The sequence below is a fragment of the Leguminivora glycinivorella genome, chromosome 19 (genome assembly GCF_023078275.1).
Source record: "Leguminivora glycinivorella isolate SPB_JAAS2020 chromosome 19, LegGlyc_1.1, whole genome shotgun sequence".
In the NCBI taxonomy this organism is placed as follows: Eukaryota; Metazoa; Arthropoda; class Insecta; order Lepidoptera; family Tortricidae; genus Leguminivora; species Leguminivora glycinivorella.
The window spans coordinates 26649-43960 of record NC_062989.1 but is presented as its reverse complement, the minus strand read 5'-3'; the positions used below and the strand labels follow the sequence as shown (position 1 = coordinate 43960).

Sequence of the window (17312 nt, the reverse complement as noted above, 5' to 3'; positions counted from 1 at the left end):
TTTTTGTTTTTTGACCTATATTTGTGACGTATATAGAAAAATATGTAGATTTTTAGTATCCTTAACCTAGTGTAGCAACCGTAGTGATAAACTAAACGGTTTAGAAGTTAGATGGTTGTAAAGGACACGTCAAAATGCTATGGACGTCCTTTACACCCACGATTTTTTTGAACAATTAGAGTTGATAGGGTCGTAAATGACGGTCTTAGATGATTTTTATACAAATTCGGGGCGTAAATGTAACCGGAATGGTACAAATGGCAACTGTTTTTAGCTTAGTTTACAATTGAGAAACTTGAAAAATGTATCAAAACATAGTTAATATGGCATAGAATAGCCACATTAGTGTTACAGTGTATATTTATCTAAATATTTAGCAAAGACAAAGAACAAGACTATTTTATATCCAGCTTTGCAATAAAGAAACAACATTTGCTTAAAAACTATCTAATATTTTGGAAAGTTATTATTTTAGTACTCGCCACTGTCTCAATAAGTTACGCATTCAGTATTTAATTCTAGCAGGGAAACGCTTTCGTAGTTTAAGTAAATATAAAAACACTAATGGTAATCACGTAAACTTTAATCAGCAACTGTGAACAGTAGACTATATTAATTCGACAGTCATTTTAAGTCTAAAGTAGAAAGAAGTTCTAAGAATAACTAAGAGTTAAGTATTTATTTATAAACGCAAGTTAGGACGGGTATACAAACTGTATTAGTCAAGACTACCTACTATGTTGATTCATATTTTTGATAATTTTAAAACAGAAGATTGTTATTTAGTCTTAAACCTGTTAAATAAGAATAATCTTAATTATGAGTTCAATCCTAGAAATATTATAGTCAATGCTTTAAGTACCTGGGTACATAGCCAAGTCACCAAACGCTAACGCTCATTCGCTAGCGAAACGCACCTGTTATTGTCGCACTAAATGTTAGTATAGTCTACTGTTAAAGTTTACTGCCGGCGTAGCTGAATGGCAATCGTCGACGCCAGACGCCGACAAAAATGCAGTCTGGTGCAATACGCAAGAGCGATAAAGATATATAGCTACGAAATAGATATTATCGTGAGCGTTTGTGCATTTGAATACCCTGATTACCATAGTGTTTTTTTTAATTACCTACATCTCGCCGCAGTATAATAATACTACGAAAGCGTTTCCCTGCTAGAATCAAAGACTGAATGCGTAATGTACTGACTATTCAGACAGCGGCGAATACTAAAAAAATAACTTTGAATTTGTTGCCAAAATATTAGATAGTTTTTAAGCAAATATTGTTTCTTTATTACAAAACTGCATATAAAATATTAGTCTTATTCTTTTTTGTTGCTAAGATAGCTTAGATAAATAATACACTGCATTAAACTAATGCAGCTATTCTATGCCATATTAAGTACGTTTTGATACATTTTTCCAGTTTTTAATTGTAAACTTAGCACAACATTTGTACCATTTCGGTTACAATTACGCCCCGACTTTGTATAAAAATCATCTAAGACCGTCATTTACGACCCTATCAAATCATGGGTGTAAAGGACGTTAATAGCATTTGACGTGTCCTTTACAACCATCTATAGTCTAAATCATTTAGTTTATCACTACGGTTGCTACACTAGGTTAAAGATACTCGTAATCTGCATATTTTTCTTATACACGTCACAAATATAGGTCAAGAAAACAAAAAAAGTGGGTTTATCTTTCTCTTGGAAACCTGCATTATATGTCCTTTACGACAATAGATACCCAAAGATATCGATTACAGTTGCGGATAAAATATTTTTAGTGCTGGTCGTAAAGGACGAAGAACAAAAAAACTTGTCCTTTACGCCCAACTTTATCAACCACTATAGAAAGTGATCCTTAGAAAGTAAGGGCTTAAAGGGCAACAATATATATCAAGGTGACTTACGACTATATTTTTATTTGTAGATTTCCTTTACGACACAAATAATAATTTATAATTAATGACTTGATATTTACGCCCCTTCAGAAAAGATATTTTTGCAAGTCCATAGTAGAAAATCTTGGTCGTAAAGGCACCTTTTTAAGAGATATCGAAATTTTAACTATACAGATCGATAGCGCTTGAAATTCTGAACAAAACTGTACATATAACTCATTTTCGCCAAAATGTCCTTTACGCCAATTGAACCCAAAGGTATCGATATTATGTGATGTAACTAAAAATTTATGGTTTTCGTAATTTTTCCTTTATCTATGCTATAAGACGTTGCTTCGTACCAAATTTCAAGATTCTGAGTTCACGGGAAGCACCCTGTAGGTTTTGATTCCCTTGCAAGTGTCGAAAATTTGCGGCATAAACGGCTGTATCTTTTGATTGCGTTGGCTTAGAAGTTTGATTTTTTCACAGCTTCAAGGGACAGTAGACCTGAGTAATTGATATAAATTTCAGCTTCATACCTCCACGCGTTCCTGAGAAAAAGGGTCTTGACAGACGGACGGACGGACGGACGGACGGACAGACGGACAACAAAGTGATCCTATAAGGGTTCCGTTTTTTCCTTTTGAGGTACGGAACCCTAAAAATATTAAAAAGAACTGACTGCGTCTCGATTGCTACGTAGCGTCAACGATTGTCTCTTTTTTTAGGCGCGTAATACAGTCAGCAGCAGAAGTCCCGTAACGGGCAAGGTGGTCACAATGATCCTAACACGCTCTTATTGTCTTAAAAATAAGATCGTGTCAAGTTCATTTAGAACAACATTCAACAACTTCTGCTGCTGACTGTACTACAAAGTATTAAAACTTTTTTTTTTCTCTAATTAATTAATTTTCATTCAATCCTGTGAGAGCTCAATTACGCATTAATAAGAAACACTAACATTTGCCTTTAATAAGTACCATATTAACGGTATTTTTCAAACAACAGTAATAAAGCCAAATATTTAAACAACTGTTATTATGACTAATGCTCAAGCATTGTGAGCTGCAAATGTTGGTTTGTTTTAACAATATTCTAATGTCTTTCCTCTAATTTATGAGCATGGGAAGCTAGAAGAAAGGTGTGAAGATATAATCACGATTTGATCTTATAACGACTAGTTTCCGCCTTTGACTTCGCCTGCGTAAAACGTAAGTACAAACTAGGTGTCTACTTAAAACTTCTTAGCAGAACGAAATGTTATAGGTGAAAAACTTAAGAAAGTCTCCTGTTGTATGTGTGAGTGACGTGTTCGAATAGAGAACACGTATTTAAAATTAGTAACACAAACAAAACAAACGCCTATTCGAACACGTCACTCACACATACAACAGGTGACTTTCTTATGTTTTTCACCTATAATATCTTTCATTATTCATTATTTCCATAATTGAACAGGAACCTAACGGCCGATTGAATATTTTGAAAATCGAACTTACATTGAAACGCAAGTTCGATTCGATAACCTCGAATTTTTTCACCTATAATATCTTTCATTATTCATTATTTCCATAATTGAACAGGAACCTAACGGCCGATTGAATATTTTGAAAATCGAATTTACATTGAAACGCAAGTTCGATTCGAGGTTAAGTTCGATTTTCAAAATGAAACATTTCAGTGAAGGTGTCTACAGAGTGATTCCCGTTTTCAAAAAACATTGTTTATAAAGGGCGTAGAAGTTAAACTTACAGCTAAAAAGTTGTTTAGACAGATAGTAAAGATTATGAATCTAATTTTGGTCAAATAAGACTTATAAAAAAATCAAATTAGAACGATTCGCTCCAAAAAATTAGCATTTCCTTTTAGTTAACAAAACCTATGATTACGAGTTAAGCTTCGTTTAGACAATATTTAACCGGTACATTCAGATGGCTATCTCTTCTCAGCCATTGTTCCGAGTTACAGTTAGATGTCAGATGGAACTAGAGTAAGGTGTAAAGTAATTTGACTTGAAAATGCTCAATTCATTTAGCAAGGGCCGGACATTTTGTATTTTTTATGATTTTACATTAGTTTACTATTATGTACTTTTGAAATGAAATTAGAAATTCACTCATTAATTCATTCATCCATTCATTCAAATCAGTCCATCATTCTTTCATTCGGACACTTTACACTCAGTCATAGCACTACGGACTTCCATCTCGTTCTCGGTTTGCCCTTTCCCAAATAGGCAGAATTACCCAAGTATGGTTTATTTAAAATTTGAAAACAGAACAAATGAGTAACAAAGTTACAGCAAACGCTACACGAGCGCTAAACTCGCGTCAAACATTCGAATTTCGAACGCGATCGAACAAAGCGTTGTGATTCCAAATTCGAATTTGAATTCGGAAAGTTCGTAACGAGCTCAAGTTCGATCGCTAGTGTCTGAACTTTGACTGGGGACGCTCCAAAATGTAAACAAAATAACTTACAATACGACGCTACTGCAATTTGAACCGTATGTAATATTTAAAGAGTTAAAATTGCTTGACAATTTTAGTTCTAGTTTGGATCTTTGGTTGACATATTAGATGACAAAACAGAATAGCATACATGTTTCAAAATGCGCTTTTATCAGAAATTGAATAATTTGTCATTTCTGAAAATTGGTACTATTTTCAGAAATGACAAATTATTCAAATTAACTTTTTAAAATCAATTATTCATATGTACTTCTAAATTCATATGTAACTAAACCAAAATAAACTAAGCATACGAGGCTTTTCCCCTTCAATGTCACCCATAGACAATTTTCACAATCGAACTAAGTGCTAGCTTAATCATACTTGGTTGAACACCCTTTTAATTTTATAAAACGAACACAGAAGATTACACTTTAGAATTTAAAACAAACATATTTAATAAATTAATCTAATTAGGTAAGCAATCATTCATTAATGATTATAAAAGTATTGAAAACATTTTGTTTTAAAGCACCTAAGTTATATCTCTCATACCTTTAACAATTCAAAGCCAACAATATCAATATAAGGCAATAACTTTCGGAACGCACCCTCTCACTGAGATATAATCCATTCTTAATATCCTGTAACTCTCTGTTAAGCACTGCAGGTGCTAACGGTTTTATTGCCTCACAGTTTCTAACTCAATATTTGCTTATTAATGCACTACGACATATGGGGCCCGATTCACCAACTTTCCCTGCCTTTTCCTGTCCCCTCCACACTTTATAGTGCCAACTTTACGAAAACTAATTCGAAATTTCAAACCCAAGTTTCCGAACGCGTCACTTAACATGCAAATAACTAGGCCACATCGAAAACCGTTATTTAAAAGGATTCGTTCGAAACCAATTTCGAAAATGGAACGTCACTACAGTCAAACCGCACGCGAGAATTAACGAAAACACACGAATATTCAAATGTAGAACGCCCGAATCACCAATCGGATTATCGCTCTACATGTATAAAAGACGAAAATTCGCGCGAGTTCTTACCCTTACCCCTTCCCACCCCAAAAGGGGGGAGCTAATGGCAACAGCACTTGGATTCATTAGTAAATTAGAAACCGGATGAGTCCAAAGTTAGGAAAATTCAATATCTAATAATGATTAGGTACCCCTGATACCTGTCTATCGGCAATAGGCAACTTTCACAATTCTCCATCCTATTTGAATTTGTCAATCCGAGTTTGAGTTCGTTCCGAATTATACTGAATTGAATTATTTAGTTTTCGATTGGATTCTGTTTGGATTCAGTACGGGTTTTGTTTGCGATCTACCTGTGGTTTGACGAATTTACGCTTCGGGAGACTTTTGTGTGGTATCGCCATCGTTTCAGATTTAGAAGTTCTAAATCTGCGCGTTCAACGCGGTGTTCCATTTTTGAATTGCGCGCGATTCCGTTGACATAGTTCATCCGTCAGGAGTACCGGGTCCGATTTTTCAAATATTTTGTGAGATTAACTTTTTTCTGGCTGTCGAAACGCGTTTCCTTCGCCTACGAGCAGGCTTCGTAAATAAAACTCTTGGAAGGTAATTCGATGCCGGCAGCAAATTAAAACTGACATTGAGAGATTAAGCGCGCACCTTGAGTCCGTATTGACTGGAGAGCAAACATTATTTTTAACGTGTAAATTTGAATTAGGAGACTAATGAAAAATCTACGAATTTATTAAATTAAAACATCATTCGATGTTGAAAACCAGCCGGCGTATCATGCAAAATTGGCATTTTATCACTTATCCACGTGGATAAAGCATCCGTCACGCTTTAGCAAGTATGTCAGTGTGAGAGTGACAGATGTCTTATCCACGTGGATAAGTGATAAAATTAGAAGCATGATACGCCGGCTGAACGATAGCCGACTGTCTTTTGTTTATATTACTTTTCTTGGCAAAAGAATCACGTCATTCGAATTTGGAACATCTTTTCTTAGTTTCGTTTTTTTTTCGGTTAACTTGTAGAGTATTCTAGAAACGTCAATCTGACTTATGATGTAAAAAATAAACTTAAATTAGATCTATAGTCTTGTATTTTTCTAATACTTAATTGGTATTACAAGAATACTACGTGTATAAAATGTAGACAAATATATAGGATAAGTAGGCAAGTATTGATTGTATTTAGGTCTAAGCAGATTATATTTTTGAAAGGGCGAGACAATGGTCAGACAAGGGTGGAGGGTTTGATACAGATGTGTAAAGGGTGGAAGGTGACAATTTTGATACTTGCAAATTGGAAAATTATGGTAACATGTATTGTAAAATATTGTTAAATGTCATAAAAAATCTAAAAACATAATGATGTAGCTACTTTAAGAGTCATGAATTAATAAAACAAAAATTCGAAATTAACTAGTGTTTCCTAACGTACCGCTAGTAATTGTCATAAGGAACTAATTTCCTATATTACATGACATATAGTAGAATAAAAAAAGTTGATAATAGTAGTGAAAGAAATACAAATCGCTCAAAATCGAAGATCAATTAAAGAAGGCCCTATACCAAAAAATTAAATAGGTATTTTATCGTCTCACCAGTACCTTATCAACTCCAAAAGTCTTGATAGGTATTTTATCATGTCACCTTACTCCATGTGATAGAATTAAAATAAAGTTACTTCCCCGCGTGACGGCCACATAAAAAACCCTCCAAAAAAACTCCTTTAAATTTTCCAAATCTCGACCCTTCGGTCATATTTATTTTATTTGGGAGGGAATTAATCCTTTTCCATTAATTAGTGCGGGTTCTTGAGGGGTCACTGCTTCTGACGGGGTTTTAAAATCATTGGGAGTTCTGTGTTTTTGCTCAGTTGTAACATATGGTCAGTTTCTGAGATGACGTGGCGATAGCTGAAGGTTTTTGGTCAGGGGTTTTTAGGGGACCGATTTCAGAATATAACACTTTAAATTATCGCAGTTTGTACACATACATATTTAAAGTCAATAACAGGTCGAACGCGAATATATATTATTAAATATCGTTAGTTTACAAACCTTTTTTCGACGTTTCGGCTATGTTGCACTGTCACGCAGACACTTGATTGGATTTTGAAAATTTCTAAAGAAAAAATGGATTAACCAGGGTAAGTAGCTCTGCTACAGTCTACTGCAGCATAAAATGGGTAGATAATTTTTATGATAATCTTATTAGGCAGACGAGCAGACAAATCGCTAAATTATTTTGACACTAACACCACATATCGGACACTGGCGATCAAATATATGAAAGAGGCGCGTTCCTAGCACACATTCTAAGCTCGTGTAGATGAACGCGTACCATGCTTGTATGAGTGATATGACAGGTTGACTGTTCGCATTTTTGACAGACGGTAACTGTGAGGTAACCGAGAGGGGGTGGGCGGCGCTTTCAACGGGGAGCGGAAGTGGCCATACTGTACGATAGTACTCTACTGTGCTAACACCACAAGAATTGCAAGTGCGCTGCAGTCTAACATGGGAGTAGGTGCCTACGCTCTTTTCTTGAAGTTCGAATGTCGTATCGCTCCGTATACCACGAACGACTGTTCGTTACAATGTTTAGTTGTAATAGCTAGTTCTAGTTACTATCACACAGTGTACTCAAGGATTCTAGCAAATTTAATAACTAAGAATAGGTACTCATAGAAATTAAACGATGATATTGAGTGGAAAAAAATCACTTTAAAACCTTCAGATGTCATATCTCCTGTCAGGGAAATAAAGGAGCACAGAAATTGGCACGTTTCCCGGCCTGTAGTACATTGTGCCGCCTGTCCGTCTTGATTAGTTTTTACGTATTTTTAGTGAATGTCACTCAAGAATACAGGTACTAATAGCGAAATTAGTGATCGGCGAAAAACGTGTGAAAACTTCGTGTAAAGTACAAACAGCTTGTTTTCATGGTACTTAATTGCATTTAGCCCTTTTTATATTCTGCAGGTTTTGTGAATAAGCGGAGAATACACTAGCCCCTACACGGAATATTTAGTGTGTTAATTGCCTAATACATAAATAACAGTCTCAGATTTCGTATTTTTAGCTTCAATTTGTAATTTTGAAGACTAATCCATTTTATTTACCTAAGTAGAATCTCTCTGATATGTCATAAAATAATAAAAAATAAGACCTTGAGTTTTTCGAACGTTTTTTTCCATACCTACATTTTGTTATCTTTATTGATACGTATTCTTTATCTTAATTCCATACAATACCTTTTAATTTCAGTGATTTGTTTCATCTGAACAATCTTGATAGTTTAAAATGAGTAAATATATTAAACCGCCATAATTTAGATACAGTTATGACAAACTTATCTATATGATAGTGAGATCAAAGCGAAAACACTATAAATAAATAAAAATACTTCATAATTATCTCTTATCACTGTAAACCTAACTATACCTATGAAATTATTTTTCTTGTCCTCCACCTAAATAAAATATTATTTACGATGTATTTTACATTAAAGTTTACACAATAAAACATTTTAATATACTTTTACAGTAAGAAAACCTAATAACACTACACTACAACGTTTTTGAAAGTAGAAATATATGACAATATTATAAGATATAAGGCTATTATACAATAAAAAGGAAAAATCAACCATTTTCCGTGGGTAAGTCCGAATCGTAAAAATATAAAACAGTAAAAAGTACAACGACCCAAAAATTATGTTCGAAATCTGATCTAATTAAGAAAAATGTGGCGTATTAATTATTATGATACCTACATTGTTCTGACTGATACAATGTTACACAGTTAAATATTCGTTTGTAATCGAGTACCTAATACTTACAATTTTACAGTTTCTGTAAGTTTCGTAAGTAATGAACAATAATTATTTTATGAAACTATATTTCGGAGAACATACTGATTTTGTGATATAGTCATCGTCATATGACAAAAACGTAATAATTTGAAACATGTTTTACATGACGACTGTAATGTTGTCAACTGAGCGCAAATTTGACAAGACGTTCTGACAACGTATCAAGAACTTTATTCTTCAAAGTTTCAATAAGAAAAATCCTATGATACAATCCTCTATTCCATATTCAACTTACATGCTATGATTTCAAAGATCAACTTTCTATAAGTAACTTTGAAGTGTCATTCGATTTTCAAACGCCCGTTTTATTTTTCCGAAATCAAAATGCGGCCAGTGTTGAGTTCCAAATTGAACGTTCGACTTCGAAAGAAAGGTTTCGAGCCGCATTCGATTAGGACACAATAGAGTTGTTTTGAACAATGAGCTTCAATCGGACCCTTCTTAATGCTGTCCTTTCATCGGGATTAATCAATCAATTGTTTTATTTAATAAATTCGGGATGTCCCGGGTTCGGGATTCAAATTGTTCGATTTATAGTTTTAAATGGTATCCGTTGACGTTCCAAATTTGAATTCGAATTGAATTACTGAGATTGAGATGCTCTTATTTCAAATCCTGTTCTTAGTTTATTGTTTTTGATTGCTTATAAACTGTAATACACAATAATTACTTACGAAATCCAATCTGTTTTTAAATAGCGTAGTTTACGAAAGGCATTTATTGCAACGGTGGCCACCGATTATTATTTTCGTGCCTAATTCTTGTTAGTGGTTACCAAAATCATCCGGAATAGTAATCGCTCATAGAATTACACCGTTAGTAATTGCCGGCGTGAGAGAGTCCAAATTGTAGGACCGACTTAAGAGAGAAAAGTCTTAAGTTTCTTAAGAATGTACGAATCTTGAATATTTTTACAACATTTTTAGTTAGGAATAGATAGTAACGCTCTAATATATTGCACAAACAACCGATGGTTCGAATAGATAATATTCTTTGTTTCCAAGTTAATGAATAAATCGACTAATGCTTTAATTGTTGCTTAATTTATAAATAATTCGTTGGCTTTCCGATTTGAATCAAATATTGCCAAGATTGATCTAGATAAAACTAAAATAACGGTAACATAGCTTTTTTACTTATTTTCTCACTCGTTAAAATGCGTAACACAAATTTAATTTTAAGTTACGCGATGATTTTTAATAGGCGTTCTATTTCTAGAATTGTCTCATTACTCCTTGTGAGTAGGACCAAGCTTACACTGCATTCCATTTTTAAATGACAGAATGTGTCAATGTCATTAATAATGCCAAATATACTTTTATAAATGCCTAATATCTGAAATAAGACTACGTACCTACCTAAGTATGCTTGGAATGTCAAAATGATTCAAAATATTTGCCCTAGATGGCGCTAGGAGTACAAGTGTATAATGAGAGGAAATGGCCAAGGGAACTAAGCAGCTTATTACTGCCCATGCCACAATTTTCCATAAAAACTCATGAATCAATGTCGCCATGATAATAATCGTGCTTTCCTTTGTCAATGCGCACATTCTCACGACTAATTATTACAATATTTAGGCTTCGGTCACTTTAATGATACATTTATACATACATTTTACTACGTTCACACAACTGTAATTGAATGGCATACTTTCGTGATTTTTAATGATGTTTTTAATGATTTTCGGCTTTCTAAGTTGATGGAAACGGTGAATTTGTGTAATTTAATTACTGTTTTAGATTTCTTGTATCCATGTGAATTGTAAAGAGGAAATAATAATCATAACTACCGTGTAGGGATAGTTACAACTTAGGAAAATAGTTCTCTACAATTATCTTATTAATTGAATTAAAGCAGGTACTTTTGACCTGATATAATTTGTGGCTATGTAGTATACGGTTTTCTAAAACAAATTGACATATACTCCAAGGTGAATTTTCTATGTACTATCAGCTACAAAAGTGCACGGAGAAATTATAAATCCGCCATGCACTTTTGCAGTTGATAGTACACAGACAAAGGTACAAAAGTGGCAATAAAGTGGTTATTGCTGACTTTATCTATGACTCATATGTCAATCATTACAACCAATTTCGGATTAAGTACAATCCCAATCAAATTGAAATCATTGCTCAAGACAATGACAGAGTATATTCAGTAGATCAATCTGCTCAATTGAGCAATCGTGATGTAACCGGGATGACAAATCTGGGCCCACGTACGAATTGTAGGTGGCGGCCATTTTTAAAAAGTTGTGAGAATGCGTTCGGGAATAGTGATGGGATAAAAGAGTTGGGTTAAGAGGTTAATTAAAATGAAATCTTTTATTGAATTTGAACTGTCCCGAGTGAAATTTAAATTCTCCATTTCAAGCACTAACTAGTTGTTTTTGGATGATACAATAAAGTGTTTTTAGGGTTCCGTAGTCAACTAGGAACCCTTATAGTTTCGCCATGTCTGTCTGTCTGTCCGTCCGTCCGTCCGTCCGTCCGCGGATAATCTCAGTAACCGTTAGCACTAGAAAGCTGAAATTTGGTACAAATATGTATATCAATCACGCTGACAAAGTGCAAAAATAAAAAATGGAAAAAAATGTTTTATTAGGGTACCCCCCGTACATGTAAAGTGGGGACTGATATTTTTTTTCATTTCAACCCCAACGTGTGATATATTGTTGGATAGGTATTTAAAAATGAACAAGGGTTTACTAAAATCGTTTTTTGATAATATTAATATTTTCGGAAATAATCGCTCCTACAGGAAAAAAAAGTGTGTCCCCCCCCTCTAACTTTTGAACCGTATGTCTAAAAAATATGAAAAAAATCACAAAAGTAGAACTTTATAAAGACTTTCTAGGAAAATTGTTTTGAACTTGATAGGTTCAGTAGTTTTTGAGAAAAATATAGAAAACTACGGAACCCTACACTGAGCGTGGCCCGACACGCTCTTGGCCGGTTTTTTTACTAAAATACGATTTTAAATAAACGTTACTTTATTCGTTTGATTTTTTTGCCTCTTATGATTTACTAGAGGCACATTTCATAGATTTCCATCAGCAATAGACAGGTGTTCTGTTGCAAACGCAACCAACAGACCGAAGCCCATTGATCCCCGAGCCAGCCAAGCGACAAAAGATAAGATATGAAGATACCCGAAAATATCTTCTAAAAATGTTAGGTATAGCAACGTTACAAACTAAATTACTAATTAGTGGAAAGCGATACGCACGTGTATCCAAGCGTGCCGGCGCCAGCGCACACGGGCGGGGCGTGCGATTGTCACGCGACTAACGCACGGCTTCAAGGTTAGACATAGTCCATAGACGAATGATAGAAAAACGCTAAAATTTTAAATATAGAAGAATTGCAGCCTCATATGAATCAACACACATAATAGGCATCAAAGGGTGCAACTTTCAAAATGCTTTCTTAGAATATCAGTAATGAAAGTACGAGTAGTTTAAACTGGTATAAACCATTGTAACCTAAACTCAACACACAATAAAATATTTCATTTCATTTCAATGTATATAAGTATTTGTATATTATGTATATCGTTGTCTGAGTACCCATAACACAAGCCTTCTTGAGCCCGAGGGACAGTCAATCTGTGTAAGAATGTCCTATAATGTTTATATTTATTTATTTCATAAAGAAATGTTTGACAGACGTTAGCGAATATGTCCGTGTTGACAGTAACTCGTAGCAAAGCTTCCAATATATAATACCACCGTTAATATAGTCCCTCAGATTTAAAGATGGTATCATTCTGTAAGTAATTCCGCACACTTTTTGATTTGAACTGACAGTGGCCTGTTTCACAATAGTGAAAATTGTCTTATCAACCCAGAGATAGGCACAGAATTGTCAGTGTCAATGTCAATGTCACTATGGTAAAATAATCCACAGGCCGATATAGTCCGGTGATGACAATTGGTAGGTTCCTTTACAATACTGTAAGTGCGTTTTCACATTATCCGATCCCGTAGGACTGATATCCCATACATTTATTTTAATGCGCCATCTTTGATTTTAGCCTTTGAAATCCTTCCTACATCCACTATCGGATCGGATAATGTGAAAACGGTCTTAGACGTATCACAAAGAACATAAAACTATAATATAAGTAGGTAACTGTCAGGACTTGACGGTAAATTTTCGCACCCATTTGCATGTAATAAACGATTGTAAAACCGTATAATTTACTAATTAAAACGCTCCACAGTGTTTACACGTCCGTGTGAAAGGCGTATACTATCATTCTAATTTATTCATATTTGTTCTAGAAGTTACTATTTACTGCTGATGCTAGCTTTAGTATAGAATTGACTGGAATAGAAAATATTTATTTAGCATAAAGATACCTACATGATAAAAACTAGTACATCAAATAGGATTCTGATTGGTGGCGGTAGATTGCTCCAACGTTTCGTGGCAGCATATCGGAAGCTTTAAATAGTATGTTCGCAAAAGTTTTCAAAATATGTATGCAACTCCACAGCTCTATCAGTTTTGATATTACTAACCTACAAATATATCATATGCAAGTGACGAATGGACCAAATGTGTAGCTTGCTGGTAAAGAAGTTTTACTACTTAATTTTTATGAAAAAAATTGTTGTAGGATAATATGTTTTATTATCAAACTAGTCTGTTCTACGAAGCACACGTTATCCTAAATAATTGTATTTCAGCGATTTCTATACCCGTCATTATATAATTATATTAACATATGAACCGATCGTACAGATAATTTCTTTACTTACAATTGAATGTAACTAGATTTCCAAGTATGCATTTCTACAGTCCAATCGCTCGTGTGCGCATACCTTACGCGCGTACGCACATTTTATTGCAAGTTTCTCGATGAAAACCGCGATTGCCGGATTACTACAGTTAGAAATTAAACCTTATGCCTTCATTTGTTCAGTGGTCGGTATCAGATATATCTGAGCGGCCGGGGCGCGCAAATAGATCTAAACGCCTTTACAATAAATGTGTGTGTAGATATCTGTGAGCACTATGGCCGATTATATATATCTGATGGCGTCTGTACAGTGAGTATCGCTCATTGATCGGTTTTAGCTCTTATTACATGTAGATAAAGTGACTTTTTTAGAGACTGTATAGTAAAAGCAATTAATTGAGTAGATATAATTCTTATTGCTTCAAGATAAGGCATATTAATGGTAGTTAAGAATGCAGATGTAAATCTGGGCGTAGATGCGTAGTAAATAGCAATGGTGAAGGAAATTACTGATTAACATGATTCGTTGAGTTAGAAAATGTTTAGTCGGAGTAGTAAATAATGAAATTTTTCCTTAGGAAAGATATCATCTACTATAGCAACAGTACAGTATAATAAAGAGTACTATCGTACAGTATGGCCACTCCCCGCTGAAAGTGCCTCCTCTTACCTCACAGTTACCGCCTGTCAAAAACGCGAACAGTCGACCTGTCATATTTCACTTATACAAGCATGGTACGCGTTCACCTACACGAGCTTAGAATGTGTGCTAGGAACGCGCCTTTTTCATATATTTGATCGCCAGTGTCCGAGATGTGGCAACAGACAATTTTTACTATTTAGTTTAAAAGGAACTAATTACAATATAAATCGTGATTAAGAGAATACTGTCATTGAAAGCCAGTACTGCAATTGAAACCCCTCTAGTTTCACAAGTATCCATACACAATTACACAAAGTAATTGCTTATCATCCGGAAAATCATCGGCTCGTTTGTCTTTATCTACTTCTACACATACGATATATTATACATATTGATCTTTCACGTGCGTATTTTTAAGGTCATTGACCTAACCTAACCTAACCACAAGATTAAAATTTAGACAAACACCCCGACCGCGACATAGTAGACCGATTTTCATGAAACATGGCTAAGAACACTCCCGACTAACTCAGCTTTCAGACAAAAAAACGAAATCTAAATCGGTTCATCCGTTCGTGAGCTACGATGCCACAGACAGACAGACAGGCATACAGACAAACAGACAGACAGACAGACACGTCAAACTTATAAAACCCCGTCGTTTTTGCGTGGGGGTTAAAAATTGTGTCAACTTCAAACCTTAAAAAGGTTGAAAATTGAAATAGGGCTATATTCGCGTGAATCAGTAGGTACATCTCTCGGTTATAGGCTAAAATTTTGTCAACTCTTATTTCTTCGACAAATACACCAAGAAACAATATAATTTCTTCGGCCAGAGACTATTATTCTGTCATCTCCTTATAGTTCTTCGACAAGTATAGGTAATAAAACCATGACCAATTCGCAGCAACAGCACATCCGCCGAGATCGAACCGATTGCGTGAATGCAGCGGAAGCAGAACAAAACATGGAACTATGGGAACTGATAATTAGATTACAGACATACATACATACATATTGTTTCCGGCGGTGAATGGGTTAATTGTTAGGTTGTCATTGACTTTAATTAATAAGCTATGAAGATCTATTGATATTTGTTTTACTAGTACCTAGTTAATTATTTAATTGTTTTTGGTACCAAATATAATCTACATATTACTGAATGAAAAAATAATAACATTTTTATATTAAATATTCATTTATATAGTCATTAATCATTCATCGCAACATTTTTCATTTAGTTTTAAAATAATCCGTGCCAACTAAATATGTTATATAATATGTATCTGTACCGTACCAACCTATATTACATTAATTTCAATACATTTAATACCTATCTTTGAAAAAAGTTAACTGTAATCAGAAGCTAATCATATTATTTCACAATTCCACTCAAAATACGCTAAAGCTGCCTTTCCTCTTATGCAGATTTGAGAATAAACGATCAATATCTCCTATTCACTTGCTTTTTGTTCATAGTCCTTTAGTTCATTCCCTTCATCGTCACTCAAATCTGCACCATTGAAAACGCAGCCTAAAGATCTGTGGGCTATTTCACCATAGTGACATTGACACTCGACACTCACATGTCTGTGCTTATTTCTAGGTCGATACATTGTAACTCAGCCTCAATATTTCGGCAATGAACAGCGAAGTGTCACTGTCGTGCGACAATTGTCACTATCGTGACATAAGGTGTTTCCAATCTTCTGAACGTCATTTGTTTTTCTGACGTCACTCCTAAACTCTTTCTCCATTGTTCTAGCGAGCCACACTGGCCGAAAAAGAAGTGACAACCCTCAAGGAGCAACTAGCAACTCACCCCATACAGTCCAAGACCAATGGGTCGGTGGAGCGGCTAGAGTTCAGCCCGATCAAGGAGGAGGTGGAGGAGAAGATGGAGGCGAGGAGTGGCTCCGCGCGGAGCAGCCCGCAGGCGCTAGAGAGCGAGCTGGCTGCCAAGGAGAAAGAGGTAGGTTCTGGATATTTCTCACTTTCATAACCTGACAGAGTATATAATAGGAATAATGACTAAGGTCCAATATCTACTAAAATTATCACCATGTAACAGAGAGAACGAGTTGCTGCTCAAAAATACCTGAACACGCCTTTAAAGCCTTGGTAACAAGAGACAATTCCCTATTTTGTCTAAAATTACCTATTCGAGTGTCTTAAAATACCATTTGGGTTACGAAATGCACCAAGTACCAAAAAAAACCACTCATACAGTCCAAGAGGTAGATTCTGGATATTTCTCTTTTATAATAGGAATAGTGCCTTAGGTTCTATCTACTAAAATTATCACCATATAAAAAAGCGAACGAGTTGATGCTCAAAAATATCTGAACACACCTTTAAAGCCTCGGTAACGAGTGATAATAACCGTAGGAGACCCTAATTTGCCAAAAATGACCGATTCCAGTGTCTTAAAATACCATTTGGGTTCGAAATGCACCATGCACCAAAAGAAACCACTCATACAGTCTCAGACCAATGAGTCGGTGGAGCGGCTAGAGTTCAGCCCGATCAAGGAGGAGGTGGAGGAGAAGATGGAGGCGAGGAGTGGCTCCGCGAGGAGCAGCCCGCAGGCGCTGGAGAGCGAGCTGGCTGCCAAGGAGAAAGAGGTAGGCTCTGGATATTTCTGACAATCGTAACCTGTCAGAGCATAGGAATAGTGTCTTAGGTCCTATCTACTAAAATTATCACCATA

At 35.1% G+C, this 17312-nt stretch overlaps 1 protein-coding gene across 1 annotated transcript in view; it reads left to right on the top strand.

Annotated features, from left to right (window-relative positions):
* LOC125236403 (homeobox protein cut-like) overlaps nucleotides 1-16727 on the top strand; it is a 106011-nt gene extending 89284 nt beyond the window's left edge. Inside the window, exons 3-4 of the mRNA XM_048143193.1 lie at nucleotides 16368-16574; nucleotides 16674-16727. Coding sequence (XP_047999150.1) covers nucleotides 16368-16574; nucleotides 16674-16727 — 261 coding nt within the window. The remainder of the gene's footprint in view (nucleotides 1-16367; nucleotides 16575-16673) is intronic.
* Nucleotides 16728-17312: the final 585 nt, after the last annotated feature.